Source organism: Podarcis filfolensis (genome assembly GCF_964270895.1).
Source record: "Podarcis filfolensis genome assembly, chromosome: 4".
NCBI lineage: Eukaryota > Metazoa > Chordata > Lepidosauria > Squamata > Lacertidae > Podarcis > Podarcis filfolensis.
This window is the reverse complement of record NC_139607.1, coordinates 77,053,751-77,074,054: the sequence shown is the minus strand read 5'-3', so window position 1 is coordinate 77,074,054 and position 20,304 is coordinate 77,053,751. Positions and strand designations below refer to the sequence as shown.

Sequence of the window (20,304 nt, the reverse complement as noted above, 5' to 3'; positions counted from 1 at the left end):
TGATGTGTGGTGTAAATGTTCTGGAGACACTTCATCGAAAGATCTCAGGGCAGTTCAAAAGATAAAAACACAAGGGAAAGTTAAAACAAAAAAGGACAAAACAATAAACCCCTCTCCCACAAACACATTTGAAAGGAGGCCTGATTAAAGAGAAACGTTTTTGCTCGGTGCCTAAAGATATGACACCAGCTGCACCTCCCGGGGGAGAACATGCCACAGACAGGGAGCCACTGCAGAAAAGGCCTGTTCTTTTGTTGCCACCCTCCGGATCTCACGTGGATAAATGCAAAGAAGGGCCTCAGATGATGAACACATAGTCTGGGGTGGTTTATATGAAGAGAGGAGGTCCTTGGGGCATTGTGATCCTGAGTTGTGAACAGATAGCATCCACCCACCCAAAATTGATAGGTCTTAATTGCTACCCCTCATCTTTCCCACTTCAGGTGTCCTCTTTGAAGTTTAGATAATGGTTTATTTGCTCGAGTCAACTACCCTATTCCAGATTCATCTACCCTATTCCACTAGCAGAAGCCAGTGCAAGGACTCTCACTAGCACAATGGGGTATTCCTCCCCACCTCTCACAGATTCATTCTGGAGGGTTGAGAGAACTCCTAGAACAGGTGGAGGAGAGAGGAGATGGTTCTCTTGGGCAAGTGATACATGACTGTGCTGATGGAATGATCTCCTTAGCACTATGCTGAATTCCACTCATTCTTTTTATAGTAAAAATATATTGGAAAATATTCAAAAGCAAGAGAGAGGAAAGCCAGACAGAAAGAAGACACTTCTTTAAGTCATCTTAAGAGTAGATTGGTATGGGATTGCATTGCCAAATTCAAGTCTGCAATGAAGAGCTGCTGATTTGACTGTCGCTCAAGGATTTGGTGAGAATAACAGATCAAGCTTTTTTAAAAAATAAATAATTAAATGTTGGGCAACTGTTCAACATACAAGTATGAAGGATGAGCAGCTGATAGCATTCCAGAACACGATAATATATTTAGACCATGCTTTTTTATTAAGAAATGTTAGAATGAAGTAGAGGATAAAAGGCTTTGGGCTGCATTTGTAGAGGCCATGACTAAAGCACACAAATTAAGCTGGACATAAAACACAAAGGCAAAAAGCTGAAAAGTCACTTAGGTATGACAGAATATATTTTGCACTCTTTTTCCCCATCCTGTGTGCACAATTTTGCTATCTTGTCAAATTAATCATTTCAGGCTGCAATCCTATACACATTTAGCTGGGAATAAGTCACACTGAATGCCTTTAGACTTACTTCTGAATGGACATATATAGGATTGCATGGTTAACCAGATAAGCATCAGCTGTCCTACAAGATCACCAGCCTATTGGTAGAGAGAGAAGTTTAAATTATAGTGTTTCATTATTATTTATTAGGTTTCTTATCCCACTCTGCGTCCCCAAGGAGCCCCGGGCAGTAAACAAAACAGCGGAAGGTTTTATAAGTTTAGGACTTCAGTACTTCAACCCCCTTAGCCAAAAACCCTTACTTAATCATTATTAATCTAGAATTCATTCAAGGACTTGCCTGCAGCCGAATAGTAGTTAGTCAAGGAAATTTGCTTCACTATAAACGAATGGCAAACCAAACTATTTGATTATTTAGAACTGGCAAAAATGACACAGAAAATAAGAAATCAAAAAGACATAAAGTTTAATAAAGAATGGAATAAATTTATGACATACATGGAAACAGAGGTAAAAAATCTAAAAATCACAGTAGGTGTGACGTAACACTTGTGACATAAAGAGTCCTTTGAGGAAAAGAAACTTCAGAGAAAAAATCATATAATATATTCTGAAACCGAGATGAAGGGAAGTCAATTAATGTTGTGTGTTATTTAGTTATTTAGTTAATGTAAGTTAGTTGGTGTTTTATGTTAGGTGATGTTTTTTCTTTTGTTTTTTTATTATTATTTCTTTTATTTATGTACTCCTTTTTTGTATGTATGTGTTATGTATGTTTATTTCTTCACTTGTTTTAATGTTGGATGTAGCAAAATGAATTAAAACCAATAAAAAAAAAAAAAGGAAATGGCAGCTGGCATGCACTTTAATTTTGTTGCATTATATACCAAAAGAGATATGGCTGTTCTGATTAAGAATAAGTAACGGGAAATTGTCAAGTGCAATGAAGACTGTAAATTGTTCCCTATGTTCACTGGTGGCTTCCACATGCTCCCACTATGTCAGCATACTTTGGAACTACAGACAGCTGCTACCATAATGCAGCTGAAATAAGAGGCTCTTGGAGAGCAAACAAACCTTTCACTTTTCCTTCAGGGGCTTCTTAGTTTCTGACTTGCTTCAAACTGGCTCAGCAGTGCAACTACCTGGGAGTCTCAACTCCCATAGGCTGCAACTACACACAATAGAGGCAGACCTCTTGTTTAAACTCAGTTGTCTGTCCCAATCACATATGAAGTGAGGAGTACTTAGTGTCTAAAACAAGATTTTTCACCATTTGTTTACAAAAGTTAGTGAGGTTTTCCTCCTTCTTGAAAGGGGTTTTAAACTGACATTCTTATGAGAAATCATAAAATGTTCTCCCGAATGATATGTGTGCACATCATGTGTCAGTTTGTAGATAATTATTTGGTTATTATACAGTAGATCGGGCACAAGGTTGTTGCTACATGTAATAGGAGCTGACTTGGCATTTTAACTTTACAGAGTTTGAACTTGGAACATGACCACAAGCTGCCATGCAAAGTCCAACAATTACAGATATATAGCCACAGATATAACTACTGAGGACAATGCAGAAGATAATGTTTACATTTAGCCTAAAATGATATGTGTAAATCTCCTGACAAAACTCCTACCCATTCTCTGAAAAATATAAAATGCCTCCTGAGATCAAGGATGTTTCCAAATCTCTCATACTGATGCTCTCTAAGATGGGTGGAAAACCTTATGGTCCTTCAGATGTGGCTGAACTACATGGCCATTGCCCATGCTGTCTGGTGGTGATGGGAGAGTTGAAGTTCAACAACATCTGGAGGGCCATAGGTTCCCCACTGCCATTTTGTAATCAAGAAAACATCTGACCACCCCTCTGATTTATAGAGTTTACAATTCTTATATTGTTAGTGTGCCGTGATCGGTACTCACACATGGCCATGCCTCATGAAACAGATGAATGTTGCCTTTACCTCCCAAGCAAAAGTATCTGAGTAGACAGTGGCATGCATAGCAAACATGCCAACCACCCACCCAAATGGTTTCCTGTTTCAAAAGAGGCTGTTGCAGCATGAGACGTGCCCACATGAAAGCAGCATCCATGCCAAAAAGGTAAGTGTATAGAGATTTGTTTTCTTGGCAGCTCTTACTCATCTTTTTCCTAGGGACGAGAAAGACAAAAGGAGGAGGCATGGGCTATGTTCATACACAACACAGGACTATGGGAAACTGAACCATTAAAACTAAAAGCCCATCAGCTCAAATGATAGAGAATACAACTCACTGTTTGGCTCTGATTCTGTGTGTACACGTGGTAGATAAATAATGTGTTTTATTGATACTGCCTCCTGGCGCAATGATGCCACAGAAAACAGGACAGGAAGAAGTACATTTCATGTACTCACAAAGAATGCTCACTTTAGAAAACCCTTACTTTTGATACATAAACAGAGCAGAAAGTGAAATTCTAGCTCCATCCTTCTATAGACCATTAGGGTCTCTAATCAGGGGCGGGAAACCTGTGGCCCTGCATGTGTTGCTGGACCACAACTCCCATTGTCCAAGATCATTGGCTATGCCAGGTAGAACTGGAATCCAACAATATCTGAAGACAAGCCCTCTATTCCTACTCTATCTCTACTCTGGTCATCATGGAAAGGGCACACTTTGGCTGGGGTTTCACCCCCCCCCAGAAAGAGATTGTAAAGACAATATGCGGGCCCCAAGACTCAGGAAGCACTTTGATCTCTTACCCCACACCTGACCACTGCTTCCCCTTGTTCCTGAATGTTCACAGAAGATCACTCATGTACTAGAGCTACTTGTGCATTCCTCAACACAAAGTGGGAATCTCTGAGGCAGGGCAGTGGCGGTAGCGAAACAGAAGGCGTTTATATCCTCCCTGTGTGCTTCACATGCTTTTGGTTGAGTGCAGAAAGTGCCGCACAAGCTTGCCAAAAGTTCCAGGTAGGAACACAGCGAGCTGAGAGCATCTTGGCACTTCTGCCAGCCAAACATTGCAACCAACTAAACACGGCAGGGAGGGGGGCAAACATTCCTTGCTCCTCTGTGGTCACAGGAGGTGCTTTTCAGGAGCAGCTCCTTTCCCTACTGCCTGGTTTGCTAATCTGAAATGAAATGGGAGGTCAATAATTGAGAAGATAGAAGCTCACAACACTGGAGAAGGCAGGAAAAGCACTTCAGCTGCAGGCTGGGGTGAGGGGTAGGACCGCTAGAAAGCTGCCCTGGGGACGCACGATTGTGAACCAAAGCAACGTATTTAAAAATAGCTTAGGAAAACACACTGGAAAGGGCCAGCTGCACGTTTCACAGATACTGTATATAAAGAAGCTCTCTTGTAGGAATTTACACCTAGCTACTGTGGCCACACAGAGATTGCTCCTGAACAAACACATTCCACAATGTGCTACAGCAACCATGTGTGAGCATGCATGTGCAACCACAGCACATCCTATACTCGGTATACAGACATTCTGGTCAGGGTATGCAGCTGAACACCCTGGGCAGAGTGAAGGTCAAGAAACCTTCTAACTAAATGCAGCATAGAGATGAAGGCTGGGGTGTGGGTGGAGAGACTTAGCAAGAGTCTTGCAGTATAGTCAGAGTGCCCTGCAAGGAGAGAAGTGGTTGCACGGCCTCAGGGGAATGGAGGGGCTGGGATGGAGTGGATCACATAGAGCCTTGACCTCAAGGGGAAAAGGGAAGCTGAGGGGAAAGCTGGAAGTTCCTGTTGTACACCTTTCACACAACCATATATATGGAGAAAGACAAATGAATTCTGCTTCAGACACGTAAGTACTTAAAGTCATAGATCGCGATGTCTCGCTTATCAGGAAGTTAAGTTAATCCACTTCAGTGCGCACACCAATTGGAAGGATAGCCAGGATGAAATTCTCAAGTACAATTAGGCTGCGTACACATTATACAGCTAGGTCATTCTTAATCTCAATTCAGATCGAAAGTGGTTTGCTGAGGGGAAACACATCAAAATGCAGGATTTCATAAGAACAGAATAGATACGGATTGATGCTAATGCCATACAAATACTGCTTCCCCAACCAGCAGTGGGAACAGGCTGGAACCCGTACACCACCTTACTAGAGAGGGATAAAAGTCCAATTGGACTCAGTGGGGGAGTGCATCTAACTAAGCCTGCTTAGGGATTGTGCTGCATGGGATGCAGAAATAGTTGTGTGGTGCATCCAAACCCTAGCACATGCTTCAGAGCAATGCAGGCAAGAATAGCTCACAACTGCACCAAACTGTGTCCAGAATCAGAAAATTGGTCCACCCCGGTCTGTGCTCCCAATGAGACCTATTTTTAAAACACCGAGATTCTGGCACAGAGCACCAATCCACTTTATTGCACAGAGCTCCGATGCGCAGCATGCAGCCCTCTTGAAGGACAAGGTCCCTGTGGCACATTACAAAGTCACGCAGAGCGCACAGATCTCAAGGCACAGCACGATGTTCAGGGAGGAACCGGTCCAAGAATCAGAAAACAACAAATCCCCCCCCCCAACCAGGGTGGCCTGGATAATAACTTAAAACACTGACAATCTGTTTTTCTATAATGGTACGCATATACCCCCCCCCCCCCAAGAAGCTGCTCTTTCGTCCCAGCCTTGACAATGCCTCAGTACTGTATAACACATCCTGGTCCTAACTAAACTCTTACATCAATACTGCACCAACAGAGTTTTGATGTACAAACCCAAGTCCCCAGAGAGATGCGGGAGCGTGAGTCCAATGAAAAGCCTCCTCTTTTTTATTTTTTGGCAAGGTTTCTTCTGCTTTCTATCTGCAGAACCTTCACTGGAAAAGTGTCTCTTCTGAATTGTTCTCCTGCAGATAGAAGGCAGAAAGGAATCTGGCCAAGGCGAGCTTATCATTCGGAGCGCAGAGGCGGGAAATGCAAAAACAAAAAACCCCAAAAAACCCGAACGGTGTTCAAAGAGACAGAGAGAGAGCAAAACTTGGCGCGCTCGCTCGGAAGTCGAGCAAGTGTGGAGTTGTTGCCGCTGCCGCCGCCTGGCATCGTGGCAAGCGCAGAGCAGGCGGGCTGTCTGTCCGAGGGGGTCCCCGGAGCGCATTGCACCTCTTGTTCCCTTGAGGGGCCAGGGCTTGCAAGGACGGACGCGCGCCGGACTGACCTGCCAGGCGCCTCTCGCGGACGTTCTTCCAGAGTAAATCCCAGGCTTTGGCCGTCGAGTCCCGTAGCTGCTCGCTGAAGGACCTCCGCAGCTGGGGCTTGGCCGCCGGCCGCTTGCAGCTCATCCTAGCGGCGTCCGCGGGGCATAACGCCGCCTCCGCCGGCTCCGGGGGCTCCGCGCGCGCGCCGAAACCGCGTCCCGGAGTCGCTCAGCCACATGCGGAGCCGAGGCATGAGCAAAGCCCGCGGGGGCCCAGCCGCCGCCTTCCCTGTGGGGCTTCTCCCGGGCCTGCTCGCTGCTGCTGCTGCTGCTTCTTCCTGCCGCCGCCGGCGTGGCTGCCCGGAGCGCACGAGTCCCGCTGGCGCGCCGTGCGAGCGGTTGTGCGGAGGCGCTGGGCTCCTGGGCTGCTTCCCCCCTGCGCTTCGCCTTCTCCTCCCTCCGCCCCCGGAGGGGTGAGCTGAACTCTCCGCTCGCCGCCTTGCAGCTCGCCTCGCGGAAACCGCCCCCGGAAGGGTCATCGCCGCCGTCCCGGCCATTAGGCAGCGCCCCTCGCCCACAGGCGCGCCCCCCGACGCCCCTTGCGCAGGTGAGGAATGCGTGTCCGCCGGGGGAAACGCGCCCCGTTCAGTTCAATGGAGCGTCTTCCCCGGGAAGGCTACATGTGTAGGGTTGCACCCCAAAGAGGCAGCAAAGCCCAGCTGCAGGCTGCAGGCAACAAGCGCGCCAATGTTCAAGGCCAATTTTTGACACACTTGGAGGCAACGGCAGAACGGGATACCTGCGAGCTGGCACTGGCCGCCCCACTGATGCCAACCGGCGGAATTCAGAGGAAAAGGCAGGCCCAGAAGCTGCAGAGAGCAGGAACATCCACTTCATGCATTTAAAGCACGGGACTTCCGCCAAAAATCCTGGGAACCGTAGTTTGTGGGTGCTGGGAACTGTAGCTCTGTGCGAGGTCAGAGGCCGTGCCCAGGTTGCTTTGGAGGAAATCTATTTGCTAATCTACGTCAAAGTGTTCACTTTTTTAAAAAAAGGCATGAGGGGTGGCCCTACCCTACAGCAGTGGTAGCCAATGTGGTGCTCCGGGGCTTTTGCTGAACCACAACTCCCATCATCTCTTACCATTGACCATTCTGGCTGAAGCTGATGGGAGCTGAAGTCCTACAACATCTGGAGGGCACCATGTTGGCTACTCAACATAATTACGTATGTGTAGAGAAAGTGGATAGGGAAGTTTTTCTCCTTCTCTCATAATACTGCAACCTGGGACTATCCAATGAAGCTGTATGATGAGAGTTTCAGGGCAGGCAAGCCAAGGTACCAGCTGGAGAGTTGAGAAATGCTGTTGCACTCATGTGCTCTTAAAAAGTTCATTTGGTAATTCTGACATCTTGAAGAGGCTGTGTTGTTAGAGGATGTATCCCTTTTAGCGCATGCATATGAGCACCACAGACAGTGGAAGAAAAACTCAATGCACAGAATAGTAATGTTTTGATCAAGTTTATATCCCACTCTTCAAAAGGATTTTTCCTAGAAAGAGGATTTCTCCCATGTTTCATTTTTTTAAAAAAGGTTGTGTTTCCCATCTGCTGGGCCAATTCGGAAGTTTTTTTGTTGATTGAGAGAGGGTGAATTTGAGATAAGGTGAACTTCATCAAAGAGTTTCACTTCAAAGGAGCCTTAACTACAAACACGATTGATGTGCCATCAATAAGTGAGAACGGAGGTTATCAGCAACATGTGGAAGAGACAAGGCCAAATTTAACAGAGGTTGTTTTCATGTCATCCTCTCTCTCTCTAGATACACCTGCCCTGTCCCACCCAATGTATACACTTATACCCATTGTTCAGGGACCTGTGACCTTCCTGATGTGAGAATATAGCTCCCACGAGCCCTGACCATTGGCTGTGCTAGCTGTGACTGACGGGAGTCCAACATCTGGACTCAGGTCCCTATCACTTGCAGGCAACGACCTATATGTGCCCAATCAGTGGCTGCCTCACTGCACTTGAGAGCAGCGGGTTAGCTTAGGGGGTGCAGGGCAGGCTGTGTGGCACAAATGTCACCTCCAGTATATTGCCACTGCTCCCATTCCCCACATCTGCCTAAGGTGGCTGCATCACTATGCTACTTAGTAAGGCTGATCCCAGAGATACTGTCCACTGATTTATGGGCCTGGACAAAATAATGTCACAAGCTGCAGAAAACACAGCCCAGAGGTTGTCGGTTGTCCATTCCCACTCTGCTGGATTAATGCACTTTCTCAAACATCTGTCCAGTATTAAACACAGACTCCAGGGCAAAAGGGAAAACTTGTCTGCGGCAGCTGATAGATGCTGCTTTATTAATGACGAAAATCCTTTTCGCATTACTCTCTGGCCCAAGTGAACAGGATCTCCTAGTGAGAGGCATTTTTATGCAACCACCCTTTGAACTGTTTGGTGGTATGAGCTTTAATTTGTGGGATGTGCAGTGGAAGCACTGGATGTGGTGGAAAGGGGGACGCCTCCAACTTTCCCTGGAAGAGATTGGGCGGTTCAGTGGGTTGGTTTTGTTCGCTGCTAATGAAATACACTCAGGAATGAAAACGACATTCCTCATGCCACCCCTCCTCCTGTTCTGCCGGAACACAGGCATAAAAGGTTTCATGTTATTCTAATTATGTATGGTTTTTAGTGCCTACATTGCGACAGTAATTAATTACTAGTTTAATTGATACCAGATGATATTCCTGCCTCAATTAAGAAATGCATTAATTTTCCATGTTGTTGTTTCTCCTATAGAGTCTAGATTTTATTTCCATTCGGAGCAAGAAGGAAACTGCTATTCAGCGTGATGGCAAATACCTTCAGAAGTGTGGCAGGTATTTTATTTTGACAATGAAGTGGCTTCTTTTTTCATTACAGTGGTACCTCGGGTTAAGTACTTAATTCGTTCCGGAGGTCCGTACTTAACCTGAAACTGTTCTTAACCTGAAGCACCACTTTAGCTAATGGGGCCTCCTGCTGCCACTTCACTGCCAGAGCACGATTTCTGTTCTCATCCTGAAGCAAAGTTCTTAACCTGAAGCACTAATTCTGGGTTAGCGGAGTCTGTAACCTTAAGCGTATGTAACCCGAGGTACCACTGTGTTGTTTTTGTGCTGTTTTTATCTGTAACACCAATGAGTACACCTGCAGGGTCCCAGCCTTCCCGTCACTGAATAGCCAATTGAAGGCTTTGAAACCTAGGGTCAGGTTGCAGCTGGGGAGAGAATGGTTAACCCTTGCCTCTCCTTCCCCATTCCACCAAAAACACCCATATGCTGTAATTCAAAGAATGAGGATTCACAGCAGAGGGTGGGCAGCTGGGAAATGAAGGGTTAACACTTACCTCATCAGATGCAACTCTCTTCCTTGAAATCACCTGCCTCCTTCTGCAATTAGGCTTGGGGGAAACCTATGGATTTCAATAGAAGACTCTCCCCCCCCCCAATCTATTTGCTGGTGGTGTGCAAACAGTGTTTGTGTGCTTGTAGTTACTATAAATGCATTTGTAGTTGCAATGTGTGCGGTTGCAATGTGGCGTGTGTGTGTGTGGTGCCCACAACAGTTTTCAAACACGCTATGAGCCCAAGAAAGTTGGCGCCCACTGCAATATTTATTGTATTTAACATTAGCGTTAAAAATGCTGATTCCCTAATAGAGCAAGGAATCTTGAATTATGACCTGGGCATGCTGTGGGATCCTCCCAGACATCGCCTCTTCTGCATAGGGAGACAGGTGTGCTGCTCAGAGTTCAAGCAATTTAAGAGATTTTCTCCTGGGGCTGGTTTAGGTGATCTGGCTGCAGTGCCCTTTTCAGTTACAAAAAGGTCAGTTTTGACCATGCAGTCAAATTAGGAAGAGGTGTGTTAGAAACAGGATGTAAATGTTACAGTGCAATAGAAAGGCAGAGAAAAATGGAGATATTTTTAGGGCCTTCTCATACAGTGGTACCTCGGGTTACAGACGCTTCAGGTTACATAGACTTCAGGTTACAGACTCCGCTAACCCAGAAATAGTACCTCAGGTTAAGAACTTTGCTTCAGGACAGAAATCGTGCTCTGGTGGCGCAGCGGCAGCATGAGGCCCCATTAGCTAAAGTGGTACTTCAGGTTAAGAACAGTTTCAGGTTAAGAACGGACCTATGGAACGAATTAAGTACTTAACCCGAGGTACCACTGTACAACCATGCAGAAGGAATACACTTGTTTTCTAGTAAGCATGGTGGTTAAAGCACCATACTATACATTGGTGCTTGATGCTGAAAAAATAACAAGCAACCAAACTAAATATTAGCCAGGCAGTCTCACTAGACACTGTAGTCACCACATCATACACCAGAGGTAAAAAAGGACTGTATTATTATTATTTTTACTGCCAGGCCAATGTGATCTATATTTTGGTGACCCCTTATGTTGATAACAGATACAGAACTATAAAAAGAACATACCCTGTCATGGTAAAAAGTAGCGCTGGGTTAAAGTATTTGTCCTAAGCAACTCTAATAAGCTTTGTGGCCAGGCAAAAATGACAATTGCATTAATATTTTTAGGGGGAGGGATTTCCATTTTTTTTTAAAAAAACAACTTTGGTCTTAGACAACTGTCTAAGGAGCACATTACTGTGTTGTCTTATATTGTTATGAACTGTAACAACTTTAAACACGGAGAGGTTGTTTGGTCTGGCACCATAGTGGCTTCCAGCCTAATTCTAATGGTCACGAAATATAAGTCACCTACTAGTAAGCAGCATGATAACAAAAGTAAATAGTCAACTCAGTAGCACCTCAATCCATGTATAGTCTTAATAAAATAAAATTATTTTATTGTAGCACGAAGTACTACGGTGCAAGAACTCCTCCCTCAAAGTGGTTTTCAAATAGGTAAACTATTTTTAAAAAGGTACTATTTTTAAAAATAGCTTGTGGCGAGTTTCCATTAAAAAAAAATTCCAGCATGGTGGCTAACAATAATTAAGGGTACCATCCTACACATGCTTACTAGCAACGCTTACCTCTGAATAAATATTCAAAATACACAATAAAGAACTATTTGGTTAACAAAAGACTTACATCCTGAAATTTAACACACACACACCCCATGCCAATATAATCTCTGCACGTCGTAACAGCAGAGACAGCAAAATAAATGAATTGACTAGAACCATTCCTAAATGCCCCCTGAAATAAGCAGGTTTTTCATTACTTGCCAGAAGACAAGCAGTGGCAGAGTCAAGTGGGCCTCCCATGGGAAGGCATTCCACGACTTTGGCTGCAATCCCAAAGGATCTGTCTTGCATCCCCACCACAGATGACAGGAGGACATGCAGCAGAGCCTCGGGTATTGATAAGAATACTGCTAGGACATCCCATCCCCAGAATATCTGAGGCCTTAAAGGTAAAAGCCATCAAAACTCAACCTGGAAACAAATTGGTGTTGTTGTTTAGTCGTTTAGTTGTGTCCGACTCTTCGTGACCCCATGGACCAGAGCACGCCAGGCACTCCTGTCTTCCACTGCCTCCCGCAATTTGGTCAGACTCATGTTTGTAGCTTCGAGAACACTGTCCAACCATCTCGTCCTCTGTCGTCCCCTTCTCCTTGTGCCCTCCATCTTTCCCAACATCAGGGTCTTTTCCAGGGAGTCTTCTCTTCTCATGAGGTGGCCAAAGTATTGGAGCCTCAGCTTCACGATCTGCCCTTCCAGTGAGCACTCAGGGCTAATTTCCTTAAGAATGGATGCGTTTGATCTTCTTGCAGTCCATGGGACTCTCAAGAGTCTCCTCCAGCACCATAATTCAAAAGCATCAATTCTTCGGCGATCAGCTTTCTTTATGGTCCAGCTCTCACTTCCATACATCATGGATCACTGCCCCTTCATGGATCACTGCCTTACCGTGGTGAAGGGGCTTGAATAACTCAGAGAAGCTATGAGCTATGCTGTGCAGGGCCACCCAAAATGGACAGGTCATAGTGGAGAGTTTTGACCAAACGTGATCCACCTGGACCAGGAACCGGCAAGCCACTCCAGTATCCCTGCCAAGAAAACTCCATGGACAAAGGCAACAGGCATATAAAAAAAAACAACAAATTGGTAGCCAAGCAAAATAGGAGTTAATACTGAAACGGAAGTTGAATTTCTGGAAGCTGTGTTTTGAATCAACTGACGTTTCTGAGAATCCTTCAGAGGCACACCTGTGAAGGTGATGTTACAGTAGACTGGGGTTTCATAAAACCATAGAATTGTAGAATTGGAAGGGTCATCTCATCCAACCTCCTGCAATGCAAGAATCCTGTCCATTGCCGTCTGTGGGTGGGCTCAAACCACCAACCTTCTGGTTAACAGCCAGACACACTGACCAATTACGCCACAAGGGGTTGTAACCAATGTAGTGCTACGTTAAAATCACTTAGTGGTATACTTGCTGTGCTGGTGGAAAGCAAGGGAAAACACAAGTACATTACCAAAGATTGTTGTGCAACCGGTTGCACAACAAGAACCAGCTGGGGTACAATAAGAATTAGCTGTCTGAGGAATCTTCCACTAGCACAACAGTTGTGTTGGATTCCTTTGTTGCACAACCTTTTAATTCTGCCATCCGTTAGTGCTTAAAGATGCATCCCACTTTTTGATGACCAATCTGTTGTTAATTTCAAGCTTGCTTCACTGGTAATGTCTTCCTTTTTAACATGAAACTAACATGAAATTAATGTACACCAAATCGTTAAATGACACTGGCTTGGACCTTAGACCTTAAGATACAGATCACTAATACGCCTCATGTAAAGTGGTGGTCTTTGTATTTATTTCTACCTCCCTTCGTATTTATTTCTAGGATCTTCAAATAATGAATTATACTTTTTCGAGAGAAAACAGTATAAAAACAACAGTTTTTCTTTCTCTTTGCCACAAAGGAATCATCCCTCTCCTTCCCTCACAGTATTCAGGCCTAGATTGGAAACAAAACTGACGTGTCAAGTTAAATTGAAACCCTTGTGGGATAAAGTCATCTATGAAATCTGCTTATACTTGCCAATCCTAATCAGGTACTGGATGGGAAAAACAATAAAGTAAACAAGTGCTTAACATCTCCTGGGATTTGAAAACAAAAGATTTCACTTCCCTTGTTATTCTCTCTCTAAAAAAATGCCTTTTTGCTCCATTTTATATGCTGCATGCTGCATATTTAAAAGCCTAGGGACAGTGAAGTGTGGGCAAAATGTCCTTTGTTGATAAGGCAATTGTCTGGAAGAGTGGAATTCATGGCAGTGGAGACATTGCAATAACATCGCCATGGCTGGAGCAGAATTTTGAGTTGCAGTTTTCATTATATTATTGTGAGCAATTGCTAGCACCATACAAATTGGGAGTGTGTTTGGAAAACTGAATGTGTTTAATGCTTTTTAATAAAAACTAGCCAACTGAATAAAGCTTAGTCCAAAGGGGGGTGAGGAATCAATGGGTCTACTCTTGCCCAGGCTCTGGGTTTCTGCGCTGTGGGGAAAACAATCCTTGCCTGCCTATTTGCTCCCCCTGCCCTTCACATTTCCCTTCACGTAAATGGCACCCAGTGAATGGCCACCTCCTCCGTACACAGAGCCTTTCTCTGAAGAAAGTAAGGGACAAATGACACATTACATTAATCATGCTATAAGAAAACAAAGTGTGCTTAACACTGCCGCTTTGATTTCGGATGGAAACTAGCCAAATGGGCCCCTATCACAGCTTGGGTGTGTGACGCTGGATCAAGACCAAACATGGCTGATTTTCTTTCAAGGTAAAGAGTGGCAGCATAAAGCACACTTGGGGGAAGGGGGCATTACTAGTGGAATATGTAGTTTGGGCCTAATGTGTACGTAGGCTCCATATTCACCTTTAAAGCACATTTTACTTCTACTTCAAAGGATTCTGGGCACTGTAGTTTGCTAAGCGTTGCTGGGAATGGTAACTCTGTGAGGGGTGAATTACAGTGCCCAGGGTGGGTGTTAAAAATGGAGCGGGAAACCCAACTCTGCTAGCATAAATGCCCTATAGAGGACTCTGAAGTTCTTTTCGCCCTTTGCTCTGAGAACATTTTAGCAGAGTCCAGCTGCACCTGTATTCCATTAACTTTAAAAGCATTTCACTGTTTACAGTCACCAGGAAATGTCAATGTCTGTGTTATATTAACAAGTCAGAAATAACAAATGTAGTCTCGGTTTTTAAGGGTTAGCTGAGAACACTTCACTCTGACTCACTTGCATGCTTAACTTCCGAACGCAACTGACGCTGACTGAGTGGCCCTATATTCTTTATATCACAAAGGGCAAGTTCTGGAGGTGTGTAAAGAACAGAGTCCCTGGAATACAAATCACATATGCACCAGCAGTACGTGAGTGGCACCAGTTCAGGTTCTGGTGGGTGAAGCCAAGGATATTTTGGGGTGGGGAACACAAGGTTTAGAAGCAATGGGGAGACAGGCCAGTACGAATCTGCATTTTGCTTCATGTGGACAAGTCCCTAGTCATGCATGGTTTGAAACATGGGGTTGTGGGCTTTCATAAGTGGAGACCCTGGTGACAAGTCCAAGACCGTTTGGTCCTTCAACTCTGTCTCATATATAATATCCTTCCTTGAATTTGTCTGCATGCCTGCGTCTAAAATCTCAATGGATATTACTTCTAGTATTCCCGCATATATAAAGAAGAACATAGGAGAAGCAACTATTGTCTTCTACACCATTCTTCTCCAAGCTAGTACATAGAATGCTCTGTGTTTATTCGGTTTGGAGGTGTCTTGCCTTTAGGGCATGAAATAAACTAGTCAAGAGACGCTTCCTCACCTCCAGCCGTAGAATACACAGCTGGCACACATCGCAATATTGGAAAATTGACATGCAAAATATATCTCTTCAGCAGCAACAACTTACTGCATTTGTGGCGCTACTATAATTGAGGACAGTGTTGGATGATTCTGTAAAGGAAAATATACAGTGGGGGCAGGGGGAGTTAGCAGGTTTCTGCATATAAGCCCTAGAGTTGATACCTGCAAACCCAATGAAAAAGTCACACTGACTACAGCGTATGTTCCATTTGAAAATCTCTCTTCCACTTTCCATATTGCATTAACAAATATGTGACGTATAGGAAATCCAGAGGTGTTCTTGCAGTCTATTCATACCCTGCCTCTTGAAACAACACCTAAGTTTGAGTGGTTGCCCTTGTCTTTGCCTTCCCCCAGTTAACTATTTCCTTCACTATTGAAATTTCGATGGTAAGTCCTTGGGGCAGGGCCCTGCCTCTTTCTGCTTAAATTCCCTGTAAATTATGTGGATTGATAGAAAATAATCTGCAAAAGTACCTCCATATTTGCAATCCCTTGCCTGAAAAAAAGGAACTAATCTTTCACTGCTACTTTGAGACACGGGTCTCTTTTCTGACGTTGTCCCTTTGGTGTTTTTAAAGGGCGATGGCGACGTGGTCTTGTTCCCAGAAGAGATTGGGTGACATATATGCTTTGATGCTGTGGCACAGCCCAGAGATCTGAAATGGAAATCCTGCAAAAGCTCTAGAGTTCTGTTCTCATTTTGCACCTGCACAGATCCGAACTGTCTAAGGAGCACATTACTGTGCCTCATCTCAGACTGCTTGGACCAAACCCAACCACCCATGTAATTCCATTGAATTTAAGTGGAGTTATTGCAGGCAAAAGCAAAACAACACAACAACAACAACAAAACTGGCCTTGCAGGTTTGTAAATGAACTACAGTTGGAGGGGGGAGTTAGAGGGTGTTGGTGATAAGCAAGAGCAGTGGCGAAAGGAGCATATCTCCTAGTTAGCTTTGGACAGCTGACACTAACTCCATTGTGAGATAAGTCTTACCGACTGTGGGAAAAGCAGCGGGGAAAGACTCACACCAGCATCCAACTAGTATTTAATGGGAAAAAACAGATCTGGAAATCTTGACAGTATCTGCTCCCCTCTCTCCCAATCCCCCCCCCTCCATCCCTTCCAAAGAAGCAATGAAAGTAACTTGTAAAGTATCATTTGCTTCAGTTCCTAGTCCAAACATGCATTTCCTCAACTGGCTTTTTTTTGGGGGGGGGGAGGGTATTACTTTCAGAGGAAAGAAGGTGGGTGGTTTGGGGGGGGGTCGGCTCAAGTGGATGTTTATTTTCTGCCAGAGAACAGGAGCTGTTTCTCGGCATCATCAAAAAAAAGGATGAATCATTGTTTAATTAAAAAAAGATATATCAAGTAACCTCAAGATAAGTTTTGGGAATCCTGGTTATAAAAGGGAACACCCATGCAGCGCAAATCCCAGTAGAAGAATAGATTGACTTTCTTATATCCTCCAACTCAATGCGCATTTTAGTGTTGGCTCTGGGGGTGGGTGGAGCAAGAAGGGGGGGGGGAAACCACCCACACCAGAGCAGCAGATGGAAAGGAAAACATTTTGCCGTCTTCTCTGCAGCGTAAGGATAAAATGTGCTGGATATATAAATGAAAATTAATCCCTTTCAAGTAAATACCTGAAGGTTGAGCACATTTCCTTTGCCACTGGAGGTGTATATCAGAAGGGAAGACAAAACTGAGAAAACTTCTGCCAAGGATGGGGAACCTGTGGCACTTTCTGCAGTTCTTGGACTCCCAGAAGCCTCAGCCATTGTGGGCAATCATGATTGGTGTTGAAGACCAACAACATCTGCAGGACCACAGATTCTTCCACCTGTGACTCAAACTTTGCTCTTGGGTTGCTGCTTTACTATTATCCAACCATCTCCAACTGCATTTGCATACATAAAAAAACAAATCTGAATAGAAGCATAGTTGGAATACAAGAACTAGCAGAGTAAGAGTAGCCATTACACTGAAACAGGAAGTTTGAGGCTGTTCAAACTCGGGACATAACGTAGACCTCATTGGTCCTCACCTCAAATGTTCCCAAGCTTCAAGTGTGCCATTGGTGTGGCAACACTTCTGACCTCTCAGTGCATCAGAAGCCTCCGGGCATAGAACCAGGCAGAGGCCCTTCTTGGTAGTGGTGCCCGCCCTGTGGAACGCCCACCCATCAGATGTCAAGGAAATAAACAACTACCTGACTTTTAGGAGACATCTGAAGGCAGCCCTGTATCGGGAAATTTTTCATGTCTAATGTTTTGCATTTTTTTATGTGCTGTAAACCACCCAGAGCAGCTGGGGAAACCCAGCCAGATGGGCGGGATATAATAATAATAATAATAATAATAATAATAATAATAATAATAATAATGTAGTACAGTGCAAGGGCATCACAGACACACTGTGTCAAGTCTCCCATGTGTTTCTCGAACAGGCCCAAATAGCTTAGGTAGTAGTGGACCCTTGATCCACAGCCAGTCACTCAAACTCTGCAATTTGTGAAGTTAAGATGTAATGGAAATGAAAGCAAATATTCAAGAGTTGCTGAGAATAATGGAACAATGCTGGGAAGCTAGCAAAGAGACCTTTAGTACAATCATAAAGAAGTGCAACACAGTCCATTCCACTGTCTGACAGCTCTTACTGTCAGAAAGTTCTTCCTGATGTTTAGTCGGAATTTCCTTTCTTGTAACTTGAATCCACTGGTTCAGATCCTACCCTCTGGAGCAGGAGAAAAGAAGCTCACTCTATCTTCCATGTGACAGCCCTTGAGATATTTAAAGATGGCTATCATATCTCCTCTCAGTCTCCTCATTTCCATGTTAACCATACCCAACTCCTTCAACCATTCCTCACCTTTTAAGCCTGTGGTCTACTAGGACTCCGAGATCCATGGGCATAGCCAGGATTTTTGTTGGGAGGCAGGACTTTGGGGGGGGCAGAACTGCCATGACTGGTCAGTTAGTTAAGTATTTCTTTTGTTTTACTTGATCGGGGGAGCATCTGCACCCCTCCTTGGCAACGCCCATACCAAGATCCTTTTTCACGCATACTACTGGCAAGACATGTGTCCCCCCCCCTATATTTGTGCAGCTGGTTCTTCCTGCCAAGTGTAGAACCTGACATTTATCCCTATTGAAATTCATTTTGTTTTCAGTGACACTGTCTACCCTACCCAGCTGGGTGTCCACTGCAAATTTGATGAGCATCCCCTCAATTCCAAATTTGAGGGGCATCCCCTCAGTTCCTTCATCCAAGATATAAAGATGCTGAACACCCCGCTTGTCACTTTTTCCCAGGTCATGTTAAGTCTGCAAACAGACAAGCCATCAACTTGTAGTTACAAGTCATTGACCCACCCCCTGAAAATTATTATTGCAGATATCAATGCTTGGAATAGCCTCTCTTCCCTGTAGTCTCACTTCTCAAAGCTGACACCACAAAATAGAAATCAAACAGTTATTTAAAAGCCCTCCTCTATAAGACCCGTATTGTACATGTACATGCCAGCTTTGTACAGAACCCTTCCCTTCCCTTCTCCCTCTATCACCAGGGATAAGCTTCATTTCTGCATCTTACATTTGGTATGCATGGCCAGCCTCTCTCTAATGTTGCGTTTCAGTTGTGCTTTGACAGCCCTGATTGCTAATTAGTCTCTGCCTTCTGCTGAATGCTTAATAAATATAAGTAACTGTACATGGATTTATAGTACAAGCAGGCTACTCTAGATAGAGCTCATATTTATTTACTGTTTAGATTTATACACATTATCCAGGTGGCTTGCAATAAAATATTTTATACAACACACATCTTAATACATTGAAGTAAGCTAATCACAGCTACTTAAGACTAGCAACCACATCGTATAAATGAATGGACATAACTGTCATAATCTGGCACATTTCTGATGTAGATGTGGTAGTTCTTTTGATGCAATTATCCCCAGCCCACCTTCTGCATAATTTACTTTCCATCACACACGTGTGTGTGTGTGTGTGTGTGTGTGAGAGAGAGAGAGAGAGAGAGAGAGAGAGAGAGAAATAATAGCAGTTCAGTGCACAAGCTATTGCACATTCTAGTCAAGAATGGCGACACACAAGCAATGCACACCTAAAAGCATATCCAACTGAAATCAAACAGTGGTTTTCCTTCCCATTTGATGCCCATCACCAAGGATTTCCAAGACACTGTGCAGGGTTTCCATGGATATCCAATTAGGATGGGGCACAGAAGCAGAAAACTCCATGGAAATAAATGGGCAGGTATTTCAGAGGAAACAATATCCTGGTTAAAACTTCAAAAGTACAACCTTCCGCCCATTCTGTTTTTATTATTTGGTGGTGAAATTTGCATAATAACAAACACCCCAGCAGAGCAATCCCAACTGCCTGTTGCTGTCATGGTGGCTTTGCTGAGCTACCAGTGCCTCCACAGTCTGGTCACTCATCAGGAATGCCATGCAGGGGAAACAAAGGGTCAAATTCCCACTCCCTGAACTGCACGGTCCCATTTCTAAATAGCCCTCCCTCCAGGTTTGCTACATAGAGGGGCAAAAAACAGGCAGGTTAAATGCATACGGGCATTTAAAATCTCATTTAATTTGTCCCACAGGACCTAGCTTGGGGATTGCCACTGTGTAATAGATGTGAGTGGCCCCCAGTGACAGTTTTCCAGAGGATTCAGGGAACAGTTGTGGATTAATAGGATGGAGACTTCTCAAGCCTCTCTCTTTAAAACCATCCCCAAAGTTCATTGGATTTTAGCCTGCAGGAGGATCAGACAAGCCATTAAGCCACACTTTCTTATAATGCTTCAAGAGCATGTTAGAGTCTGCATTGCAATGGCCCAGGTCACTTAGGGACTTTGCTATATTACTGCAGTGCACCACCACCTCCTCTGCCAGCCTCTTGATGCTCTGCTAAACTCATCATTACTGTGAATCAGCAAATATGCCGCATGCTGTTATGTTTAGTGTTTCAGACTTAGTGCTGAAACTGGCAAGCTGTTAGCACTTCATC

The 20,304-nt window shown here is 44.4% G+C and overlaps 1 protein-coding gene across 4 annotated transcripts in view; it reads right to left on the bottom strand.

Annotated features, from left to right (window-relative positions):
• Positions 1-20,304, bottom strand: part of STARD13 (StAR related lipid transfer domain containing 13) — a 220,872-nt gene that overhangs the window by 132,908 nt on the left and 67,660 nt on the right. For 2 of the 4 annotated variants that reach the window (XR_014546985.1, XM_083609004.1), the window contains exon 1: positions 6,385-6,833. The exons of the other annotated variants lie outside the window; for them this stretch is intronic. Coding sequence is in view for 1 of the 2 variants with exons in the window: in XM_083609004.1 (XP_083465130.1) it covers positions 6,385-6,508 (124 nt within the window). In the remaining variant the exon portion in view is untranslated. Of the gene's footprint in view, positions 1-6,384; positions 6,834-20,304 lie in introns of those variants that run through there. 4 annotated transcript variants of the gene reach the window in all.